General features: G+C 37.5%; 2 protein-coding genes across 10 annotated transcripts in view; one reads left to right on the top strand and one right to left on the bottom strand.

Moving 5' to 3' along the window:
- FBXL5 (F-box and leucine rich repeat protein 5) overlaps positions 1–3083 on the top strand; it is a 47446-nt gene extending 44363 nt beyond the window's left edge. For all 4 annotated transcript variants that reach the window (XM_021938313.1, XM_003898503.4, XM_021938312.2 and 1 more), the window contains one exon: positions 2292–3083. In XM_021938313.1, coding sequence (XP_021794005.1) covers positions 2292–2368 — 77 coding nt within the window. In that variant the 3' untranslated portion in view covers positions 2369–3083. The remainder of the gene's footprint in view (positions 1–2291) is intronic.
- Positions 3084–6512: 3429 nt separating this feature from the next.
- Positions 6513–25191, bottom strand: part of CC2D2A (coiled-coil and C2 domain containing 2A) — a 136357-nt gene continuing 117678 nt past the window's right edge. For all 6 annotated transcript variants that reach the window (XM_009206551.4, XM_009206550.4, XM_009206547.4 and 3 more), the window contains 7 exons: positions 21817–21906; positions 20093–20206; positions 18389–18523; positions 11875–11997; positions 10596–10654; positions 8370–8547; positions 6513–6827 (listed from right to left, as the gene is read on the bottom strand). In XM_009206551.4, the coding sequence (XP_009204815.1) occupies positions 6639–6827; positions 8370–8547; positions 10596–10654; positions 11875–11997; positions 18389–18523; positions 20093–20206; positions 21817–21906 (888 nt within the window). In that variant the 3' untranslated portion in view covers positions 6513–6638. The remainder of the gene's footprint in view (positions 6828–8369; positions 8548–10595; positions 10655–11874; positions 11998–18388; positions 18524–20092; positions 20207–21816; positions 21907–25191) is intronic.

A 25191-nucleotide genomic window follows, 5' to 3' on the forward strand; every position in this document is an offset into this window, starting at 1 on the left:
GGTGATACGTTTTTGGAAACTGACTTTAAAGAAAATAACATACAGGAAGTCCTCAAATAGTGTCATTTCATTATAATGATACAAACAAAACAACTAGCTTTGTTATACGTTATTTTGCTTAGAGTCGCAGTTTCTAAGAACCTATCGATGTTAAGTGAGAACTTAACGTTATGGACATTTTGAAATATTTGAGGAGTTGCAGTTTGGAAAAATTGTATGAGAGTCTTCATGTCTCTTCTTCTTTAAAAAAATTTAGAATGGAATTTTGATCTGATAAAATGATAATCAGATCCATTTTGGCAAAACCCAGTGAATCTGGCATTTCATGATGGACTATGGGTCAGAGCAGGGGAATGGCAGTGAGGCAGGGCTTGTGTCTTGAGGTGAGGCACTAGGTGATTGGTGGACAAAACAGTGAGCAGTGTAAGGGGTGAGGAAAGACAAGCTAAGAAGGGGAAAGATGGGGATTGGGTGGTGCACAGTAGGTAAAGCTGGCATTATATTCAAAGGAAAAACTTGGTTAAAGATTGGCAGTGGGAGAAGAATTTCAGATCATAGGGTTCCTTCTCAGGGCATTTTTAATAAGTATTCAATACATACTAAAACATTTTATCTTGAGTTTGTGATTAAGATGATTAACATTGTATCTTATTATAAGGGAAAATAATTTTAACACAATGCCGCTTTTTGAATTTTAAATATTTGACATATTTCACTTTCCATTTAAAGACTAGAACAGATTGTTATTTTGATTAAATAAAAATTGGTTTTAGTAATTCAACTTTATATATAAAATAATTTTAAACTTCCTGTTACGGAAAAATTTAACGTCGAATAATGTAACGAACCCTTATGTACCATCAACTTCAGCAGTTCACCTGTGGCCAGTCTCTTTTCATCTATACCATTGCTCATTCCCATATCTGCCCCCCCATTAAGCTAATCACAGGTGTCATATCAACGTAAAAATTTAATATGACCGAAAGCATAAGCTGTGGTAGTTCCACATATGTGCGTAATGTTTATTAGTTTCTTTCCTAAGACTGTATGTCTTAAGAAATTTGCCCTTTGTATTTTGTATGTGCCATTTGGGGAATATAAGGAAAAGTTAAATTTCTGGAAATTAATGTGTTCTGTGTGTTTAGTTGGAAGTAATTATTATGGTGGTATTAGCCTAGTTGCTTTTTTTTTTTTTTTTTTTCAATTGAGTGCTGTTTTAGAAAACAAAAATAAATTTAAAATGCGTTTTTGAGTTAAACCTAGATATCACCCCAGAGTACTGTGATTTTTCAGTTACAATCCATTTGATATATTCTGTAGTAAAATTATATTTCATGTACAGTTTTCATTTTGTATTGTTCCTTATATCACAATTTGCAAGTATTTTGGTTGTTCTTGTTGATATGTAAAGAACTAATTAACTATTCCTTATTTGTTCATGGTGCAGACATACTGAAAGACTTCAATATAGTTGAAACAATCTTTCCCACATGTGCCTGCTTTTATGAAAATATTCATTCAGAGTACTTGACATTTGAATATGTGCTATGAAACTTCTTCTTTGATACTTTCTAATTCTCAGCTATGTTTCCTAATGGATCTTGTATCTAGTGCCTGGGTAGCATAGTGTGACTGGGATAAAATGTCAGTTATTCCACAAATGTTTTATTATTCTTTGTAAGTGAATGATAATTTTTACTATGTCTTAGATAAAGTTTAATTGATCACTCATTATATATTTAACTTTGGATATACATTTAACCCTGCCATATATAGATATTTTTGGCTGTAAATACTAAATAAAACTATGGCAAATATATTAAGTCTTTGTCCATATAGTTTATTTTGCTTTAAAATTTGAAGGTAATATTTATTGTAATTGCTCAATACTGAAGTCTTTAGCTGATCAATTAGTTAGGGCTGTTTTTTTGCTTTTATTACATTTCTAGGGAGGATGTTCGGATTATAAGAATCTTTTTAGAAGTTAGCTTTGCAGTCTTCTGTGGATTGTCTCCTTTCCATTTTGGATTTTTATATTGTAAAGTTGTTGCTAAAAATTATTTTTTTCCCTTCCACTTACCTTTTGGACCATGAAGGATATATTAATTAAAGTCAAGCTGCTGTTGATTTTTGTGTCTGAATAATTTCTTAAACACTCATCATGAGATTTACTTCTGTGATATAAGTACTGCTAGTAAAACCAATGAATATTTTGGCTCCTTCATAAGCAAAATTTTTTTTATGTGATCTCTAAGAAATTCCTCCTTTCACATTTTTCTGTTTTCATACAGGTCCTCATGCTGATACCGCCAGTGGATGCCAGAATTTGCAGTGTGGTTTTCGAGCCTGCTGCCGCTCTGGCGAATGACCCTTGACTTCTGACCTTTGTCTACTTCATTTAGCTGAGCAGGCTTTCTTTCATGCACTTTACTCATAGCACATTTCTTGTGTTAACCATCCCTTTTTGAGTGTGACTTATTTTGGCCCCATTTCTTACAACCTCAGAAATCTTAATTTACCAGTGAATTGTAATGTTTCTCTTGCAAATTATACTTTTGTTTTAGAAACGGATTAGGTCTTTTCAAAAGGGTGAGAACAGTCTTATCAGTTTTCTTTTAAATGAAATGCTTTAAAGAATGTTGGTAATGCCATGTCATTTAAAGTATTTCATAGATTATTTTGAGTTTTAAAGTCCATAAAGGTGATTGGTTCTCTTTATACATTGACACTGTACCAAGCTTTGCAGATCTTTCCCGACATACATGTCTGAAGAGTTATTTTCAAAGACAGCACATTTTTGGAAACTAATCTGTTTTCTGTAATATTTCCTTTATTTCAACAATTCTCAGAAGGCCAATTCAAACAAACCCACATTTAAGATTCTTTAGGATTATAGAAAAAATTGGCTTCTGGGTATTAGCTCAGTGAGCTAGGAAAGCACCAATCCATAATTGTTTCCGTTAAGGATACCTTGTTCTCACCACTGTCCCTATATCGTCAAATTTGGGAGAGATTTTTTAAACTACCACAATCATTTGAAGAAATGTATAAATAAAATCTACTTTGAGGACTTTACCAAGTAATACTGTTGTGTTGTGATTTTTATTATAAATCTCAATCCAGGTTTACTTTAGTATAGAATAGGACTAAATACTTTGTCTTTGGAGCTCTCATAAACTCATTACCCTGACAAATAGTTTTAGACAGATACTGAATTTTGTTGAGCTGAATTTTCTTTTTGAAATTAGTTAGTAGTCAAAATTTGAATCTGTAAGTTTATCTACTTTGCTTTGTTAAAACATCATGAGAGTGGAGGCCTGCCACCCAGAAAGGCACATACTGGTGCCTTTTAGTACAATTTTATGTCATGCAGAAGAAAATGGCTATGTTCCTCCTATTGATATAGATGTAGGCATACGTCATTTTATTGCGCTTTGCTTTATTGCACTTGGCAGATAATGCATTTTTTACAAATGGAAGGTTTATGGCAACTCTGTGTTGAGCCTGTCTATTGGTGCCATGTTTCTGATAAAACTTGTCCCTTCACGTCTCGTATATTTTGATAATTCTTGGAGTATTTCATAGTTTTTCACTGTTATTAAATCTGTTATGGTGATCTTTGGCCAGTGATTGTTGTTACTATTGTAATTGCTTTGGAATGCCATGAACTGTGCCCTAATAAGACAGATAACTTAACTGATAAATATTATATATGTTCTGATTGCTCCACCTACCAGCGGTTCCTATCTCTCTCTTCCTCAGACCTCCCTCTTCCTAGAGACACAACAATATTGGAATTAGGCCCCAGCTAATAACCTTGCAGTGGCCTTTAAGTATTGAAGTGAAAGGAAGAGTCATGTCTCTCACTTTAAATCAAAAGCTAGAATTGATTAGACTTAGTGAGCAAGGCATGTTGAAAACTTAGGCCCAAATCTACACTTCTTGTGCCATACAGCGAAGTTGTGAATGCAACAGGAAAGTTCGTGAAGGAAATTAAAAGTGCTACTCCAGTGAACACCCAATGATAAGAAAGTGAAACAGCTTTTTTACTGATATGGAGAAAGTTTTAGTGGTCTGGATAGATGAAACTAGCCATAAAATTCCCGTAAGCCAAAGCCTAATTTAGAGTAAGACCCTAACTCTCTTCAATTCTATGAAGGGTGAGAGATGTGAGGAAGCTTCAGAAAAGGCTGAAACTAGCAGAGGTTGATTCATGAGGTTTAAGGAAAGAAATCTTCTCTATAACATAAAAATACAAGGTGAAGTACCAAGTGCTAATATAGAAGCTGCAACAAGTTATTCAGAAGATCTAGCTAAGGTCATTGATTTGAAAGTGGCTACACTAAATATCAGATTTTCAGTGTGTGGACAAAACAACCTTCTATTGGAAGAAGATGCCACCTAAATCTTTCATAGCTAGAGAGGAGAAATCAATGCCTGGCTGAAAAGGGCAGGTGGACTCATGTTAGAGATTGGTGCAGCTAGTGACTTTGTTGAGAATGCTCATTTGCCATTCTGAAAAACCGAAGGCCCTTAATTAATGCTAAATCTACTCTGTGCTCTATAAATGGAACAACAAAGCCAGTATGACAGTACATCTGTGTACAACATGGTTTGCTGAATATTTTAGGCCCACTGTTGAGACCTGCTCAGAAAATTTCTTTCAAAACGTTAACTGCTTATTGACAAGGCTCTTGGTCACCCAAGAGCTCTGATGGAGATGTACAAGGAGATTAATGTTTATATGCCTGTTAACACAACATCTATTCTGCAGCTCCATGCAGAATTACTCCATGGATCAAGGAATAATTTTGATTTTCAAGTCTTATTAAGAAATACATTTGGTAAGGCTATAGTTGCCATAGATAGTGTTTCCTCTGATGCATCAGGGCAAAGTGAATTGAAAATATTCTGGAAAGGATTCAGTTAGAAGGATTCACCATTCTAGATGCCATTAAGAATATTCGTGATTCATTGGAGGAGGTCAGAATATCAACATTAACAAGAGTTTGGATGAAGTTGATTCCAACTCTCAATGGATGTCTTTGTAGGGTTCCAGACTTTGGTGGAGGAAGTCACTGCAGATGTGGCAAAAATAGTAAGAGAACCAGAATTAGAAATAGAACCTGAAGATGGGATTGAATTGCTGCAATCTCATGATAAAACTTGAATGGATATAGAGTTGCTTCTTACGGATAAGCAAAGAACATTTGTTTCTTGGTCAGGCGCAGTGGCTCACTCTTGTAATCCCAGCACTTTGGGAGGCTGAGGCAGGAAGATTGCTTGTGTCCAGGAGCTCAAGACCAGCCTAGACAACATAGTGAGACCCTGTCTCTACAAAAAATAAAAAATTAGCTGGGTGTGGTGGTGTGTACCTGTAGTCCCAGCTACTTGAGAGACTGAAGTGGGAGGATTGCTTGAGCCTAGGAGGTTGAGGCTGCAGTGAGCCATAATCACACGACTGCACTCTGCCTGGATGACAGAGCAAGTACCCTGTCTCAAAAAAGTTTTTTGAGATGGCCTCTACTCCTGGTGAAGATGCTGTGAACATTGTTCAACTGACAACAAAGGATTTAGAATGTTACATAAACTTAATTGATAAAGCAGTAAGGGAGTTTGAGAAGATTGACTCCAGTTTTGAAAGACATTCTGTGGGTAAGATGCTGTCAGCATTTCATGCTACAGAGAAATCTTTCATGAAAGGAAGAGTCAGTCAGTGCGACAAACTTCATTGTCTTATTTTAAGAAATTCTCACAGCCACCCCAACCATCGGCAACATCGAGGCAAGACCCTCCATCAGCAAAAAATTACAACTTACTGAAGGCTCAGATGGTCATTAGCACTTTTGAATAGTGAAGTATTTTTAAATTAAGGTATGTACATCTTTGTGATAATGCTTTTGCACACTGAATACACTATAATATAGTGTAAACATAACTTTGCACTGGGAAACCAAAAAAATTGGTGTGACTCATTTTATTGCAATATTCACTTTATTGCAGTGCTCTGGAACCAAGTGCACGGTATCTCCGAGGTATACCTGTACATGCAAACCTGTGGAAGATGAAGTAATCTTGCAGTCTTGGATATTTATTTGTTTTATTTATTTGGAGAGAGGAGGAGGAGTAGCAATAAAAACGGGTAAACATTCAGTTCAGGCGAAGTGTCTTAGTGTTGTCTAAAGATAAAGGAAGAATCATTTGATGGAATATAAATAACTCATTACTGCTTTTTATTTCTACTAACATTTGAATTAAACACGGCAAAGGAGGAGGAATTCTGAAGGCTCTAATGATGCTCTCTTTAAAGCTTTACCTTGCTCTGAGGTAAAACTTGGTAAGTTTCTCTCACTTTCATTCCATTGCTGTTAATATTTGCCCAAGCAAAAGGTAAGTAAGTACAAACGAATAGAGGCAGGAAGCTCATAATGTACTCTACTGTGGGTAGTCTCAATTGAATTTCAGGGTCAAGTAGCAGAGACGAGGCAGACTACTAAATAAAACACTTTGCACAGTTTGAAAACATGATAATTTTATTATTTGCCAATAATATGTTCTTCTGATGTGATGCATATAATTTAAAATTTTCTCATATCCTGTGTAGTTTTTACATGATACAAAAAGTACAGTGAAAAAAATTACCTGTTGCGTATAAGAGAGGCAACATAGATCCAAACAGACAAAACATTTTTGGGGTATGGGTGTATGTATACAGCTAAAGCAAATTCAACATTAGGAACATTAATATTATGTACTCCAGTACTATACACAGCGTCAATTAAAGGCTTCACTTCAGAATAAGGCATGTGAAGGGGAAATCCAGAGAACTGAAGGGAAAAAACATTTGTAGTCATTAGTGAAGTTTGAAGATTTAATACATTGTTTCCTATGTAAATGTATGCCATTAATATAATAAGTCTTCTGGATCTCAGTTATTTGCTTGTGTTTTTCTACTCAACTATTTATTAGCAATACAGAAAATGGAGAGTTGCTTAATACCCATTTTGTTTTCCTTGCTAGCATATAGGTGTTAGTCACTCCATCAGTGTTCCCTCTTTTTGGAAGTACCTAGTACGCATAGTAACCATTCTAATTCCAGAAACATAGGTTAAACTAACAAATACATTTCTTTTTTCTTTCTTTCTTTTTTTTTTTTTTTTTTTGAGACAGGTCTCACTGTCGTCCATGCTAGAGTGCAGTGGCATGATCATGGCTCACTGCAGCCTCGGCCTCCTGCTGGGCTCAGATGGTCCCCCCACTTTAGCCTCCTGAGTAGCTGGGACTGCAGGAAAGTGCCACCATGCCTGGCTACTTTTTGTATTTTTTGTAGAAATGGGGTTTTGCCATGCTGCCAAGGCTGATCTTGAACTCCAGGGCTCAAGCGATCCGCCCACCTCAGCCTCCCAAAGTGCTGAGTTTACAGATGTGAGCCATGGCGCCCGACAATAATTTTCGTCCCCTTGGCTACAATGATTGATCCATAGGGATGGGCAAGTGATCAAAGGGAGTCTCAGAGGGGATCTCGGGAAACTTGTTAGGAATAATGGCACATGACGTTCTCCTGCTTTGGGTAGTATGTGCGCAGATGTGAATTCTGTAAGTGTTCCAGCATTTGCTAACATCAGGAAACCCAGTCTTAGGATGATGCCATCATACGGAGGAGGAGGGCAGAATGGGAGGACTTGAAGGAGAATGGGAAAACCCTGATAGCTACCCTCTAAGCTTTACTTAAGCTGGTGAATTCTCTATTGCTCAAGACTGTTTGAGTTTTCTGACACTTGAACTGAAAATATCCTGACTGAGAACCTGCCTTATAAGTTAAAGGATAAATTTTACTCAGTGAGTGATCTAATTTGACCTTCACACCGTTTAGCTAATAAGGCTTACTGTTAAGTCTTAGTTACAAGCCTGCTTTCTAGGTTTTATTATCCAGCTATAGCATGTGAACACAGTACTACAAGCAGGCAGTAGAGAGGGTATATCGTCTGTTAATAACCACCTTTCTTAGCAATGAAAAGCAATCAGTGTAAAACCTTACATCCTTTAAAAAAACTGTTCTAGAGTGTTTTGATCCTTGTGCACAGTTGAGTCTAACATGATTTAGCCAGATGTTTTCATTTTATTTGATATGTAAATGTATTTCATAAAAGGTATTTTTCATGGGATACTTATATGAAAAATAGTGGTATTTTGCTATTTAGTGATTATTGAGGTTTAAAACTTATAATCACAGTTTTTAGTTTATGCTGCTTTAAATATGTACTTCTGGGAGCAATGTGGGTCTTTTGATTCCAGAAAGCTGTTATTGGCTAATTTCCAATTTGAAACAAGGAAATCCACAGGCAGTTTAGGATCCGTTTGTAACTTACCCTGTAGTCTCCCAGCTGCTTTAGCAGTTCTGCTCTGTGGTCATCTTCTACATCTTCTCCTTGACTTTTTTCTAACAGAGGCAAGAAGTGACGCAGAGTAGAGGTACAGTATCTATTCCACCGAGTCAGATGGCGTGGCCTCCAGTCCATGATTTTTTCTTTTAGTATTTTTTCAATCCTGGTCACAAAACATAAACTCCATTTTTTGGTGACTCACTTTTCCCTTGTTAAAAAATGTATGTAGTATGTAGTGGGGATTCAGATGATTGTGTAACTACATTTTTGTTGATGGAGTTGTGATCCTCCAGGCATAATTAATGTCTAATGGCTACTCCCTGGAGATTCAGAATTAACATGCAGTCCTGTCCTTAAGGGTTGTATATGAGTTGAGATGGGAAATAGGCCTATAAATAGAAAGTATGTGTATCCTAAGAGCTATAACAGATACTTGAAATGTAACACAGAAGCACAGAAGAGGGAGTACTGAATGACTTGGGGATAGCAAAATTCAATACATGCAGCAAAAGTTTATTAATATTAATTTTTTTTTTAAGGCAGGATCTTGCTCTCTTGCCCAGGCTGGAGTGTAGTGGTACAATCACAGCTCACTGCAGCCTCAACTCTCGGGCTCAAGTGATACTCCCACCTCAGCCTCCTTGGTAGCTGGGACCAAAGGTGCATGCCACTATGCCTGGCTATTTTTTTTCTTTTTTGATAGAGACAAGGTCTTGCTATGTTGCCCAGGCTGGTCTCAAATTCTTGGGCTCAAGCGATCTGCCAGCCTTGGCCTCCCAAAGTGTTGAGATTACAGGTGTGAGCCACTGCGCGTGGCCATGAAATGTTTTTTGAAATGTTGTACAACTATACTCATTGGTAGCATATATACAGACAGATGAATTAGACACAGGCATAAGAAGTAGGGCTTATGTTGAAAGCCTCAAGTATTTGTGGGGCTGTTAGTGTCTTGTGATTTATTCATATCATGAATAGTGAATTCTATTCATGATGATGGATTTTTTTTCTAAATTGCCTTAAAACTGCCTTTAAAATACCAACATCATGGAAACTTTATTTGTGATAAGTACAGGTATTGGGTTCATAGGGTGTGAAGTTTAAGCATAGAATGAAGGAAAATAGCTACTATTTATTGAGCCATTATTTACTAGATACTGCGCGAAGTGCTCTTTGTAGATTTTTATTTAATCTCACTAATAACCTTATGAGGTAGGGATATTGTCCTGATTTTACAGATGAGAGGACAGTTTGAGGCAGGATAAGTGATTTGACTAAGGCAAAGGAGCTGGGATTCAAAGCCTCTTGTACATTCCCTAACTAATTGCATGGGTTTAGAGACCTAGATAGCTTCTAGTTGTTCAGTAGTCATAGGGATCATTTCTTTTTTGGCACTTAACACATCTTTGTTTTGGGTTTCAAGATGGTCTGCACAAGAAAGTATGGACGAATTGTCAGGCATTTTAATATTGGAGAAATAAATGACTTGGGTCCAATCAATAGCATGTTGAAGCTATCAGAAAAAAACAAAATGTTTGGAGATTAGTTGTTCTAGTTGGGGATCTTGAATAAGGCATTATGGAGAAATTGAGAGTAAATGAGAGTAAACCAATATTTTCTAGTAATAATGCCTCAAGAGGGGTCACACAGCTTAATACAGTAGAAACAGTACACATGCCTTGAAATCAGAAAGGTTGGGCTGGGCTCAGAAGCCCCCTTTAACACTTAAACAAGTATGTGGACTTCTCTGACCCTCAGTTTTCACACTGTGAAACCAGGAGAATAATTTCTATTTTACAGGGTTATGAGAATTATGGAGACTCACATAGGCTCTTACTGATCTTCTCCATGTGTTAGGTCCATAAACTAGCTGCAGTTCAATAGGACCAAAGAGGTATATTTAAGCTAAGGATTATGATGTGCCTCAACAACACCTATAACATGATGTTAAACTCATGTTTCACTCAAAGTGGAGTCTCTGTAGAAGTATGTATTACTGGTCTTCCACTCTGGTTGGTTCCACAGCATGCTGATGCTAAAGGTTCCTTTTGAGTCATGGGATTTAGAGATCACATCTGTGTTTAGAATCTATAAACATGAATTAAAGTTAAGTTGCCTAAATTGTTTCACGTTCATTCAGGCTGACAGTGGTTTAAAGTTTGGTATTATACTCCTAGTGACAGATTACATGTGGATTTATGGATGTTACGTTACCTGTCTTGTAGCTCAGCTGCAGCTGCTTTGTCTGAGCGCTGGTAAATTAGCTCTTCAGGCTATAGAAGAGAAAATAGTTCAGAAAGTATAAAAATCACGTACAGTTAATTTGAACAGCTGTCCATCCTTTTAAAAATCTTTCAAAAAATCAGTGAAATCTCAGACATCAAGGTATAGAAAATAATATAATGCATGCTGATGGACACATGAACCACCATAAGTAAAACATCATAATATAGTGCTCTGTAGTTCTTTCTCAGTTTCATTTTTCTTCTCTCTTAACAGAAGTAACCATGACCTGAATTTGTTTTAGCACCCCTTCGTTCAACAAGTACTGATTACCTGCTGTGTGCTAGGCACTTTCATAGGTGAGAGGGATAGGGATTTGGCTATGAATAAAAATTCCTGTCTTCATTAATACAATGTGTTTATGTTTTTATTACAGATATATGTACCCCTAAACATTTTATTGTTTTATATGTTTTTTAAACTTTACCTAATTGTATTATGAACATGCAACTTGTGCTTTCTCCCTTAACTTTATATTTAGTGGCAGCAACAAACATATTTTTAGAGGGCTTACTAAGATTCATTAATGCTGATTGTTCTAACTGCTGTAAAATATTCCATCATGTAACATAATTTTTCTCTTCTGTCATTCCAACTCTTTTGCTATTTCAGGCAATGCTTCTATTAAAAATGTTGTATATATCACCTTATACACATATGGGAGAATTTCTCTAGGGTAATGTTCTTCAAAGCGTTTTCTGAAAGGTAGATTCAGAGTATAAAATGCATTGTATTACAAACTTAGTACACACATACATATATCTATCAAATGAAAAAAAGTTTTAGTAAACTGCTTATGCTTACTACTTACATATCTACTACTGGTCAGGACCCTGTAAGTTAATTTTATGAGCCCCTAGTGGATCACACCCTGCAGTTTAACTTGATGTTTCATTAAAAATCATGAAATCTATTTAGTAAATTGAGATGAGCATTTAAAAAATTTAGATGGAATACATTTTGTGGTACTTTTATATGTCATGAAACTTTTTATATCAAAACTTCCACATATGTGTAAGATGTATATACTGGTCCTTTCACATATATGTACATATATATGTCCATTTCTTGTTGTGAGTTGAGCTCAGATGCGTTTGATAAACAAATACTGTTCTAGACTACCCAGGAGTAAAAAATATCTTGTAAGCCAGTATAATGATTTCCTGTCTTTTACTTTGTCTACATTTAATTGTTAATAAAAGATTTATACCTGAACACTGGAAAGGCCAGGATATGGAAGGCTTCTTGAAAAGAAAGATTTCCATAGCTTGGGCTTGGTGACATCAAAATTTATCCTTAGTGGAGAATCATATCGTTGAATATTAAACCAAATCTAAGAAATACAAGACTATATTAGCATATATGTTAGCATATATACATACACATGTGTGCATGGATGTATGTGTGGCAGAGGCAGCAGAGAGACAGCAAGTGTTCATACAGGCCGCACACTTTTTGTCATTTTTTGATTACAAAAATTGTGTACATTTTACAATCAGTGGCATCATACAGTTGTCATTGGCCATTTTTTCACATTTTTTATCTGAAGTTGGGGGTGGACCTTAGTGTTGACTATAGAGTTGATAAAGTGAGGTTGTTTTTTGTTATAAAAATCAAGGCCACTTCTTTCTTAGGCTAACCTTAACTGACCCTTCTTTTCCCAGCCTCCTAATTGAATGAGTGTTCATTCATCTCTTTGCATCCACAGCAACTGCAGTCTCTGAGATAGCCCTTGTCTTGGTGAGGCAGCGTAGCATGTTGGTTCTGGAACCAGACCACTTGCGTTTTAATTTTGGCTCCAACATTTACTAATTGTGTGACCTTGGATGATTTATGTCACTCTGTATGCCTCAGTTTCCTTCTCTGTAACTGGGTTAATAAATAGTATCTACCTCATAAGGTTGTGAGTTGATTCAGTGAGTTAATCTGTACCTCTTAGAAAAATGCCTGGTATGTAGTAAATACTCAATAATTGTTAGCTATTTAAAAATTATTATTAGTTAGCATTGTTTATAATTGCCTGTCTATTCATGTCTACACTAGGCTGTTAGACTTTTGTCCTGAGGACATTCACTGTATGCCTTATTTACCATTGTATCTTTAGCACCTAGCATAGCTCCTGGCATACAGTAGTCATACTGAAAAGCTATGTACATGAATTTGTCCATTCAGTATATTTAATCAGCTACCTACTATGTTGAGGCTTAGTTCTAATTACTGGGGATAAAGCAGTGAATGAAATAGATTTTCTACCCTCATGGAGTATCTAGTAAGAGAAGATAGCAAACAAATAAGCAAACAGGCAGGCACTGAGGCTCACACTCATAATCCCAGCAGTTTGGGAGGCCAAAGTGGGAGGATCACTTGAGGCCAGGGGTTCAAGACCAGTTTGGACAACATAGTGAGACTCTCATCTCTAAAAAAATTTTTTTTTTTTTTTTTTTAAAGAAGTAGCCAGGTGTGGTGGGGTGCGTTCCTATAGTTCTAGATGCTTGAGAGGCTGAAGTGGGAAGATTGCTTGAGCCTAAGATTTCAAGGCTCCAGTGAACTGTGGTCACACCACTGCACTCCAGCCTGGATGACAGAGCAAGATCTTGTCTAAAGCAACAACAACAACAACAAAAACCAAGTAAACACATGGGATATCAGATGTTGCATGATGTGGTAAATTGTATCATTAGCCCCAATTCTACACTCCTTTCTATATGCGTACCCTTTCTCAAGTTACTTTGCAGTTCCTCCCACTAAAAGAGAAGAAATATACTTTTGCATTCCTTGACTTTTGGCCAATGGACTGGGACAGAAGTCAGTGCATGGCTTCTGGGTCTACGCTTAAGAGGCTTTGTGTGTTTCTGCTTGTCCTTTTGTGCCTCTGCCATTGTCACTGCACTGCATCCCAGAATAAACACACATGAAGCTGAGCTCTCTCAGTTGACTCACAGATCTGCTGTAAGAAGCAGAGCTTGTCTTGCTACCACAACTTGCAGCAGAGTTGCCCAGCCTCAATTAGCAGAACCTCCCCAGCTGACTCAGATCCCTGAGAATAAATGTTTGAAGCCATTTAGTTTGGGGGTAGGTTTTTACTGTCTTTATTGTGGCAATAGTTAATTGTGCAAGGGCTATGGAGGAAACAAAAATGGAACATTTTAAGGCAGGCAGGGAAGTTCTATCTGGAAAAATGACTTTTCATCAGAAATGCAAGAAGTGAGGGAGAAATCTATGACGATATCCAGTAAGGGGGCAGTGGTCATTTATGCCTAGGAAACAGCAAATGTAAAGTGTGCTTTGTTATGTTTGAGGAATAGCAAGGAATATGAAGTAGTTTTAAAGAATGAGCAAGCTGGAGACAGCAAGTAAGAAATGACATTATCAGATGAAGGGGGAGAGAGGTGGGTAGGGTGGGTATCAGATCTTGGAGGCCCCGTGGGCCATTTTGAAGATTTAAGCTTTGACTCTTAAGTGAGATAGGAAGTCACTGGAGTATTTGGGTAGAGGAGTGACATAATTTGCCTTTTATTTTAACAGGAATTTTCTTTGCTGTTTTGAGATTAGACAAATGAAGGAGGGTCAAATGGTGAAACCTTAGTTAGGACGCTTATTTTGAATAATCTGGGTAAGAGCTACAGTGATTTGAACGAACATGCTAGCAGTAAAAGTGGAGAGATGTGGTTGAACTCTGGGTGTACTGTGAAGGTAGAACTAGTAGGATTTGGTTTGGATGTAGGAGAGAGAGGAATCAAAGATGACTCCAAGGATTTTGGTCTAAATAACTGGACTGATGGAATTGACATTTATTGAGATGGGAAAGACTGCAAAGGGGAATCAGGACTTCAAGTTTGGGCATCTTAAGTTTGAGTTATCTGTCTGACATCCAAATGAGGATGCTGAGCAGGTGATTGGATATTTGAGTCTGAAGTTCTGGGGAGCTAGGTGAGCTGGAGATATAAACTTGGGAATCATCGGCATATATATGGTGTTTCCTGGGAGGAAGTATAGATAGAAAAGAGGTTTGATGAACTTTGAGGATCTCTAATGTTTCAAGTTTGGAGAATATAGAAAAAGTAGCAAAGGACATAGAGAAGTAGAAGCCAATAAGGTAGGAGGCCTTGACTTGGAATCCAAATCAGAAAATTGGCTTAAGACAAGATCTTTAAGAACTACAATTTGGCTATAGAGTAGGGAATGTTCAGAAAAGTAGTGGGAAATTGCACTGCATACATGGGGTTTGAAATCCAAGGTGTAAAGTTTACTCTTAAATCTGTATGCAGTGAAGTTCCCCTAGTACTTTCTGAGCCAGAAAGTGATGAAAGCTTAATCAGGTATCAGTGTATCAAAAAGTGAACTCAATTGGGGATACTATTTAGTTAGTCATTTATAGAAATGTAGGGCAAAACCATAATGGCATGACCTGGGAAATAGCAGAGATGGCATCTATAAGATTTGGCCTCTATATTTAGGATTGAAGTAGAATGAAGTAAGGGAGAGGGAAAATCAAGAATAATTCTAGGGTTTGAATCAGGATAAGTGATAACCATAGAAATAGGAAGCCAGGAAGGGACCTGGTTTTGGGGGAAATGATTTGAGTTTTGCATGTGCTGTGTTTGAGATTTTGATAAGGCACCTGGGTATCTAGCAAACAGTTGAAAATTCAAGACAAAGGTTCTGGGGCTGGTTACAGAATTATGACTTCTCTACCAGGATAAACTAGATAGAGCCACAATTAATAATAATAGGTGTGGTCCTAGAAGAATCTAAATACAGAGTCTTTAGGAACTTCTATTTTTAAGGGATGGGAAGAAAAGCCAGTGAAAGAAACAACTGCAGAGTAATGAAGACCAAACTATCCTTTATCAGTAAACTACGGAGGGGGAAGTGTTTTTTCGTGAAGAAAGTTAGTGATTTTAATGTTAAATGACAGAAAAGGAGAGGAGTGAAAATGAGAAGCAGCTATTGGATTTATTTATTCATTAGCAAGACAATGGTGCTTCTCAGTTTAATTTCTGCAGTATGGTCAGGAAGGAAGAGCTAGATTATAGTAGGTTAAAGTCTGAGTGTGCTTATAAAGTGAAAGCAAGAGATATAACTAGTATTTGAAGAACTTGGGGAGGCGAGGAAAGAAAGGCAATGCAGTTTTGGGTGTATAGCCAGGTTGGGAAAAGGGTATTAGAATTGTTGGACCCCTGAGCATATCAATAGATAGAGAAGGAGAGAGAAAAAATAGAGGAGCTAGTTGGATGGAATAGTGGAGCGTGGAATGGGAATGGAAACAAGCACAGTGGAAAGGGAAGAGACTTATTCCTTGGAAAAGGAATGAAAGGAGAAGGACTGACATCCAAAGAAGTGTGGTGGAGTAGAGGGCAATTGAGGTTTTAGAGTGCCAGGCCAACAAAGCCAGGAGGAGGTCCTGTGCTGAGTGGCCAAGGCTTAGAGCAGGTTTAGAAGAGCTACAATGGGGGATGCATAACATCATAAGCTACTATTACCCATCTCAAAGAAGAGGAGAAAAGAACGTTCTTTCTTCCTCACAAAACCTTAGCTTTATGAGAATTAGTCAACCATACAGTAATTGTTTTGAGAGCTGGTAATAATTTTGACAGATAACAGTTATTTGAAGGCTTTTTCAGTGCCTATTAACCCTGCTTGATTACTAATGACCTTAAAATGATCCCCTAAATGTAGATGAGGCTTAGCAGATCGCTTTTGATTATGATAATGGATTTAATTAAAAATAATAATTAACGTGAGAACAGTGTTCCACAGTGCTCTTTACATTTGTAATTATTAATGCTGTAGTTGCTATTTGCTGAACACTTATCAAAGACATATTTTGCTGGGTGCTTGGCATATATTATCTCTAATTTTAGCAGTAACGCTTAAAAAAATAGGCTGATGGGGCCGGGCACGGTGGCTCACACCTATAATCCCAGCACTTTGGGAGGCTGAGACAGGCAGATCACCTGAGGTCGGGAGCTCAAGACTAGCCTGACCAACATGGAGAAACCCCGTCTCTATTGAAAATACAAAATTAGCTGGGTGTGGTGGTGCATGCCTGTAATCCCAGCTACTCAGAAGACTGAGGCAGGAGAATTGCTTGAACCTGAGAGACAGAGGTTGCAGTGAGCCGAGATCTCTCCGTTGCACTCCAGCCTGGGCAACAAGAGCGAAACTCTGTCTAAAAAAAGAAAAAAAAAAGACTGATGGTCTTCAGAGAAGGGTGGATACCCCAGGAGGATGGGAAGAAAAAATTAGATTTTCTAATTATTTCTTTCTATGTTTAAAGTAGTTTTTGGTATATTGATACAAAAATATATATAATTCATAAAAATATGCATGTTGGGGATGGATGTGCAAACAGTTTTTATAGACAGAAGCACATAAAAACCATCATTCAATAATTTGCCGGGTGCGGTGACTCATGCCTGTAATCTCAGCACTTTGGGAGGCTGAGGAGGCCAGGAGTTCGAGATGAGCCTGGTCAACATGGTGAGACCTCATCTCCACTAAATTAGCCAGGCAAGGTGGCACGTGCCTGTGGTCCCAGCTACTCGGGAGGCTGAGGCAGGAGAATCGCTTGAATGCAGGATGTGGAGATTGCAGTGAGCTGAGATGGCACCACTGGACTCCAGCCTAGGTGACAGAGCGACAGTGTGTCTCAAAAAAAAAAAAAAAAGTTGTTACTCTGTTAGGTGTTTAATATTAATTATCTCATTCACTTCTCACAACTACTCTATAAAGTAATGACTTTACATTTCTAAAGTAATAACTTTACTATTACCTCCATTTTACCAACAAAGAAGCTGACGCTGTGAGAGATTGACTTTCCCAAGCTCACACAATTAGTAAATGATAAAATTGGAATTTAAACTGAGGCAGTCTGATCCCATAACTCATTTTTCTTTGAGACAGAGTCTTGCTCTGTTGCCCAGGATGGAATGCACTGGCTCCATCTCAGCTCATTGCAACCTCCGCCTCCCGGGTTCAAGCAATTCTCCTGCCTCAGCCTCCCAAGTAGCTGGGATTACAGTGGCACACCACAATGCCCAGCTAATTTTTGTATTTTCAGTAGAGATGGGGTTTCACCATGTTGATCAGGCTGGTCTCGAACTCCTGACCTTAGGTGATCCACCCGCCTTGGCCTCCCAAAGTGCTGGGATTACAGGCATGAGCCACAGCGCCCAGCTCTGTAACTTATATTTTTAATTGCTACTTTATTTAATACCCTTCACAATAAAATCACGCAGCCCTTAAAACTGGCTGCAACCAGAATTACCTGGGGATATTGCAGGTCAGGTGAGACCTGGGACTCTCCCTTGAAAAAAGAAAGAGAGAGACAGAGAAACCCAATCTGCTCAGGTGACAAATTTGCCTCAGTTCTTAAAACACTATGAGTTAGAAATTGTAAACTCTGTTTTGGATGAGAAAACTAAGGCAGACCCAACACAAACTCAGGTCCTCTGAATCTAAATCCTGTATTCCTTTGTTATTCTGCTTTGTCATTCTGCTTCTCAGGCAGGTCAGGTGACTAATTGAACCAAAAGTTTTATTTAGCACAGTTCCGCCACTGTGTTTGACACTGCATTTCTTTAACGTGTGTGTGTGTGTGTGTGTGTGTGTGTATATTCATTTATATAAATATTTTGGTACACAAAATATTTAAATCAATAGGTCAGTTATTTAAAAGAAACAACAGCTAACCATATTTAAGAAGAAATGTTAATACTTACATTATCAGGACCTATTAAACAGCCCACATTTTTCAAGGGACAGAATGTATCAAATTGTCCATAAAAATGTCCACTGCAGGGATTCCATATTAAATAATGACCTTGCTCCCAAGTTAGCACATAGGCAGTTGGACCCTGAAAGAAAATGGCCCTTAAAACTAGTTTTCAACTATTTATGCAATGAAGGCCAATAGTAGTTTGCACAGACAATTCAGTATTTTACTTGGACCCCTAATTTCTGAAATTTCATGGTTAATGGTGAAAACTACTTTGAAGTTCTAGGTTATTTTGAATTTAAAAGTAAAGTCGAATGCTTAGTTTTGCAAAATTCTTGCATCTGATACTAGTACAATGACCAAAAAATGATAGTCATCATCTTAACCAATATATCTTAAGATTAGCTGAAGAACTATTATTAGTGGAAATAAGCAGTCACTGGCGTTTTCTTCTTAGAGTCAGTAAGACTGCCATTTAAGTCTATAGAAGGCTGATTATGTCTGAATAGAAATATTTCTATTTCTACTATAGTAACTTACATTTAGTAAACATTTGTAACTATGTAAATGCATAGTAGATTTTAAAGAACATATACCAAACAGTTAAGAATGACTGTACCTGGGGAGGGGAGTGGAATTGAGGGTTGGGGAAGTAGAAGTCTTGTTAAAGTATTCTGGGTCTTCCGACAAGGGACTTCTACTTTTTACACAGAATACTTATGTATTGTTAGATTCTATTTTTACAATGAGAATTTATTCATTTATTCCCCGTGTATGATTTCACTTGATGCTTACAACAGTTTTCTGGGGAAGGCAGGGCAGAAATTATCCCAGTTTCCTATAAAACCCAGAGTTGCTGAGTGACCTACTTAGTGTCACACAGCTAATGAGGAATGGGCACAGAATCTTGAACTTCAGCCTCGTGACTTCCAAGCCCAGTGTTCTTTTCTTGGGACCAGACTATCTGGGAGATAATGATGGAGAATGAATTTGAATATGAATATGGTACTACTTTATTACCTGCCTTGCAGCAACTCATGCTATCGAATTTCCAAGGATTCCTAGAGCCTTGTGGCCTCTTTGGATAAACTGCTCTAATCCATGTGAATTTTCTAAACTTACCTATTTGTATCCCAAATGTAGGGATATTTGTGGTGGGCTAGGGAAAAATTCTAATAGTCTCCAATCTAATAAAAATAACGATGTTAATATAAAAATAAAGCTGCTAATGTTCTTTTCATTCCTCCTTATCTGGCTTGTTCCTCTTTGCATGCCAGGCTAGCAGCAGATACCTATAGAAGCACTAGGCATGAAAGGAGAGATCTCTAACCTTACCACACACACTCCTTTGGATCCTCTTCATTGCAAAGCATGAAGAATACCACATCATTAAGGGAATCTGAATTCTTGGGAACATAGCTGGGAAGAGGCCCATACTAAAATGACAGAGCTAGGTGGGGGCTTTGGATGGTAAAGGGTTCGAGTTTGCCAAAAAACAATCTGAAGTGTTGCATGGGGCCCTGAGGACCACTGAAAACCATTTCATGTCTTACCACTGGTAGTTCTCTGTGCCTGTTATGGCATCTGTGGGCCACTTTCCTAGCAACCCAAAGGATCGTTATGAAAATATGTCCGGTGTGTAATCTGGAACACACAACTCGATTAGACAAGTATACTCCTCTGTTAAAGGCAGCCTACATGATCTTACCTCAGGAATAGCATTGCCCATCAACAGCCAGGCCTTCTTACCCAGAGACAGAAAGTAATTACACAATAGTACTGCATGTTCTTCTTCATCCCCTGCCAGGAGATCAAGAAATTGCTGACAAAAAGAAAAAATATGTCGTATAACTAAATGCTTTATTCTGGATTGGTTGTGCAGGATTCTAATATGTCATAGTTGAGATTAGTGCCTTGAAGTGTAAGACCTATAATCTTGCCCCAAATTTTGATACTATGTTGATAATTCATTTTTTTTAAAAAACCACTTTTAGTGGACATGGCCTTTTCTCTGACATTGATGATATAGATTTCTAGAATCAATAGTCACTATGATTGTGGTAGGGTCGGGGAGACAAATTTCAAAGTTTCATTTTTATTTTTAATGTATATATAGTTCATTATGTACTAAACAATCTTTAAAGCATATTACTTCATTAAACTTATTTAATTCTAGAACAATCCTTTGAGGGAGGTACTCCTATTTGCCTATTTTACAGACAAGCAAGTTGAGGTACAGATTAATAAGGTAACACTTACGAAGCAGTAAAGTCAGTCTAGCTCTAGAGCAAGGGTCCCCAGCCCCCTGGCTGTGGACTAATGCCAGTCTGTGGCCTGTTAGGAACTGGGCTGCACAGCAGGAGGTGAGTAGCAGGTGAACAAGACTTACCACGTGAGCTCTGCCTCTTGTCAGATCAGTGGTGGCATTAGATTCTCATAGGAGTGCAAACCCTATTATGAATTGCACATGCAAGGGATCTAGGTCATGCAATCCTTATGAGAATCTAATGCCTGATGATCTGAGGTGAAACAGTTTCATTCTGAAACCATCATTCCGAAACCATCCCTGACTCTACCACTGACCCATCCGTGAAAAAATTGTATTCCAGAAAACTAGTCCCTGGTGCCAAAAGGGTTGGGGACTGCTGCTCTAGAGTACATGAATTCTAGTCTTTCAGTAACTTCTTACAGATGTCTCAAAGTTGTAGAAATTTTATCTCTAAAATTGTCAACATTTATGTTGCCAAAATGTATTGGGGAATGAAAAATGTAAAGTGCACTTAAATTTCTTCAATTTAGGGCTATACTTCAAAGGAAGTTTTATAATGCAGTTCAATTTTTTGCAAAACCAGTACAACATGAGATCCAGAAGCAGAATTAATACCTGTGATAATATATGCTTGTTTCATACTACCTATCATCTATTTGAAAGATTATGCAGCATACATAGATTGTAAATTCCATGAGGGCACAGACTATGTTTATTTCACTTATAGCCAGAATTTAGTACAGCATCTGGTATGTGGTGACCAAGAAGTACATACTGAATAAATAATAATATGCCATGCCTTACAAAGCCCACAAATTAAGGAATATATCATTTCTAATTATACTATAGAATGTAATTTTGGTATTTTCATGAACAAAACCAAGAAGTTTTACAGTAATACTGGGAGAGTAAATCAGCATTAAGACACCTGAAGTGTTATTTTTAAATTTTGTGTGAGTAATTAATTTTTTGTTAACTTCTGAACTTTGGGAAAATTGAATCAGGAAGAAAAAATACTTCAAAATTTAGCTCATATTACTAAACAACAGCCAATTAGATTTTTATGGCTAATGAATGTTAGAATTTAAAATTATGCAAGCCAGTTAGCTAATATTTCATTAAGTCAGCTCAAGTTAGTAAATCTGTGAAGAAGAACTACTTACATCAGATGTGCTCCAGAGGTCACAGATACCACCAAATGAGACAGTGTCAGGCAAGAAGGGAATCAAGGACACGTATCGAGCCACCAGTTCCTGTATAATCAAAATGAGCTTTACAAAAATAATTTCTAATAAAAGAGAATGCTGCATCCCCTACCTCATTTCTTAAATCTCAGATATTACAAACATTTACATGTACAAAATGAAACTAATGCTCACTAAATGCTTACTAAATATTGTATTAATAGCATCTCCATCCTCACCAAACATCCTGTATGGAAGGTTATTGTTATTACCCGTCCTTTACAGATGAAGAAACTGTGTCCCTTTGACAAGTCTTTTTTTTTCCTTGCTTTCATTTGGCACTACTTTACTTTCTGATATAACAAAACTTTCTAGAATCATCTTGAATTTTCACTTGGCCCAGTCTTGAAAGCAGTCACTTCTCTAAGGAGCCCTGGTTGAGAGGATGATAGTACTTGGGAACCAAGACACGTGATTCCCAATAGTAATTGGGAACCAAAACAGTGTGACGTTTCAATGCGTTTATACATTGTATAATGTTGAAATCAGGGTAATTGGCATATCCATCACTTTAAACATTTATCATTTCTTTGTGGTGATAATATTCAAAATCTTCTAGTTAGCTGGAAATACACTATACATTATTATAAACTATATTCATCATACTGTGTAATAGAACACCAGAACTCATTCTTCCTAACTGTAACTTCGTACCTGTTGAACATCTTCTCTCCATCCCCACTCCTGCCTTCCCTCTCCAGCCTCTAGTAAACACTATTCTACTCTCTACTTTGAGATAAACTTTTTTAGTTTCCACATATGCGTGAGATCATGTTGTGTCTGTCTTTCTGTGCCTGGCTTATTTCACTTAACACGCCCACCAGGTTCACCCATGTTGTCACAAATGACAGAATTTCATTCTGTTTTGTGGATGATTGGCATTCCATTGTGTATATATACCACATTTTCTTTGTTCATTCATCCATAGATGGGTACTTTGCTTGATTCAATATCTTGGCTATTGTGAGTAGCACTGCAATACACGTGAGTGCAGATACCTCTTTGATATACTGATTTCATTTCCTTTTTTTTTTTTTTTTTTTTTTGAGACGGAGTCTTGCTCTGTCACCCAGGCTGGAGTGCAGTGGCCGGATCTCAGCTCACTGCAAGCTCCTCCTCTCGGGTTCACGCCATTCTCCTGCCTCAGCCTCCCGAGTAGCTGAGACTACAGGCACCCGCCACTTCGCCCGGCTAGGTTTTTGTATTTTTTAGTAGAGACGGGGTTTCACCGTGTTCGCCAGGATGGTCTCGATCTCCTGACCTCGTGATCTGCCCGTCTTGGCCTCCCAAAGTGCTGGGATTACAGGCTTGAGCCACCGCGTCCGGCCTACTGATTTCATTTCCTTTGGATATATACCTAGTAATGGGATTGCCAGATCACATTGTAGTTCTGATTTTAATTTGTGAGGACCCTCTATACTATTTACCAGTATTGACTGTATTAATTTACATTCCTACCAACTGTGTATAAGAGTTCCTCTTTCTTCAGACCCTTGCCAGCATTTGTCATTTTTTGTCTTTCTGAAAAGAGCCATTTTAACTGGAGTGAGGTGGTGTCTCATGGTTTTGATTTGCATTTCTCTGATGATTAGTGATGTTGAACAGTTTTTTCATATGTTTGTTGGACATTTGTACGTCGTCTTTTGAGAAATATCAATTCAGCTCTTTTGCTAATTTTTAAATCAAACTATTTGGGGTTTTCTGCTATTGAGTTGTCTCAGTTCCTTACATTTTCTAGATTTTAACACCTTGTTAGACACAGTTTGCAAATATTATCTCCTACAGGTTGTCTCTTGACTCTATTGATTGTTTCCTTTGCTGTGCAGAAGCTTTTTAGATTGATGTCATCTCATTTGTCTGTTTTTGCTTTTGTTGCCTGTGCTTTTGAGGTCTTATTAAAAAAAATCCTCCCCAAATTTCATGAAGTACTTCCCTTGTGTTGTCTTTTAATAGTTTCATAGTTTCAGTTCTTACATTTAATTCATTAATCCTTTTAGAGTTGATTTTTGTATATGGTGAGAGATGGGGGCTTTCATTTTATTCTTCTGCCCATGTATATCATTTTTCCAGCACCATTTATTGACCAGACTGTCCTTTTTCTCAATGTGTGTTCTTGGTTCCTGAGTCAAAAATCAGTTGGCTGTAAATGCATGGATTTTTTTCTGGGTTTGCTATCCTCTTCCATTGGCCTATATGTGTTTTCAGACCAGTGCCATGCTGTTTTAGTTACTGCAGTAGTATATTTTGAAGTCAGGTAGTGTGATACTTCCAGTTCTTTGTTCTTTTAATCAAGGTTACATTGGCTATTTGGAATCTTTTGTTATTTCCGTATGAATTTTAAGATTTTTTTTTCTATTTCTGTGAAGAATGTCTTGGTATTTTGATAGTGCATTGAATCTGTAGATTGCTTTGGGTAATATGGATATATTAACAATATTAATTATTCCAATCCATGAACACAGGATATCTTTCCATTTATTTGTGCCTTCCTCAATTTCTTTCATCAGTGTTTGTAATTTTCTTTTTTTTTTTTTTTTGAGACGGAGTCTCGCTCTATCACCCAGGCTGGAGTGCAGTGGCACGATCCTGGCTCACTGCAAGGTCTGCCTCCCGGGTTCATGCCATTCTCCTGCCTCAGCCTCCTGAGTAGCTGGGACTACAGGCGCCCGCCACCACGCCCGGCTAATTTTTTGTATTTTTAGTAGAGACGGGGTTACACCGTGTTAGCCAGTGTGGTCTAGATCTCCTGACCTCGTGATCCACCCGTCTCGGCCTCCCAAAGTGCTGGGATTACAGGCACAAGCCACCACGCCCGGCCCAGTGTTTGTAATTTTCATTGCAGAGATCTTTCACCTCATTGGTTAAGTTTATCCCTAGGTATCTTATAAATTTTTGTAGCTATTGTATACGGGATTGCTTGTTGATTTTTTTAAGCTAGTTTATTATTGGTGTATAGAAGCACTACTAAATTTTCTATGTTGATTTTGTTTCCTGCAACTTTACTAAACTTATTTGTTAGTTCTGACAGTTTCTTGATGGGGTCTTTAGGGTTTTCTAAATTTATGATCATGTCACCTGCAAATGAGAACAACTTGACTTCCTCCTTTCCAATCTGGATGCCCTTTATTTATTTCTCTTGCCTAATTGCTCTAGCTACAGCTTTCAGTACTGTGTTGAATAGAGTTGTAGAAAGTGGGCATCCTTGTCTTGTTCCAGATCTTAGAGGAAAACTTTTCAACTTTTCACTGTTTGATATGATGTTAGCTGTGGGTCTGTTATATATGAACTTTATTG

This window comes from Papio anubis, chromosome 3 (assembly GCF_008728515.1).
Source record: "Papio anubis isolate 15944 chromosome 3, Panubis1.0, whole genome shotgun sequence".
Taxonomy (NCBI): Eukaryota; Metazoa; Chordata; class Mammalia; order Primates; family Cercopithecidae; genus Papio; species Papio anubis.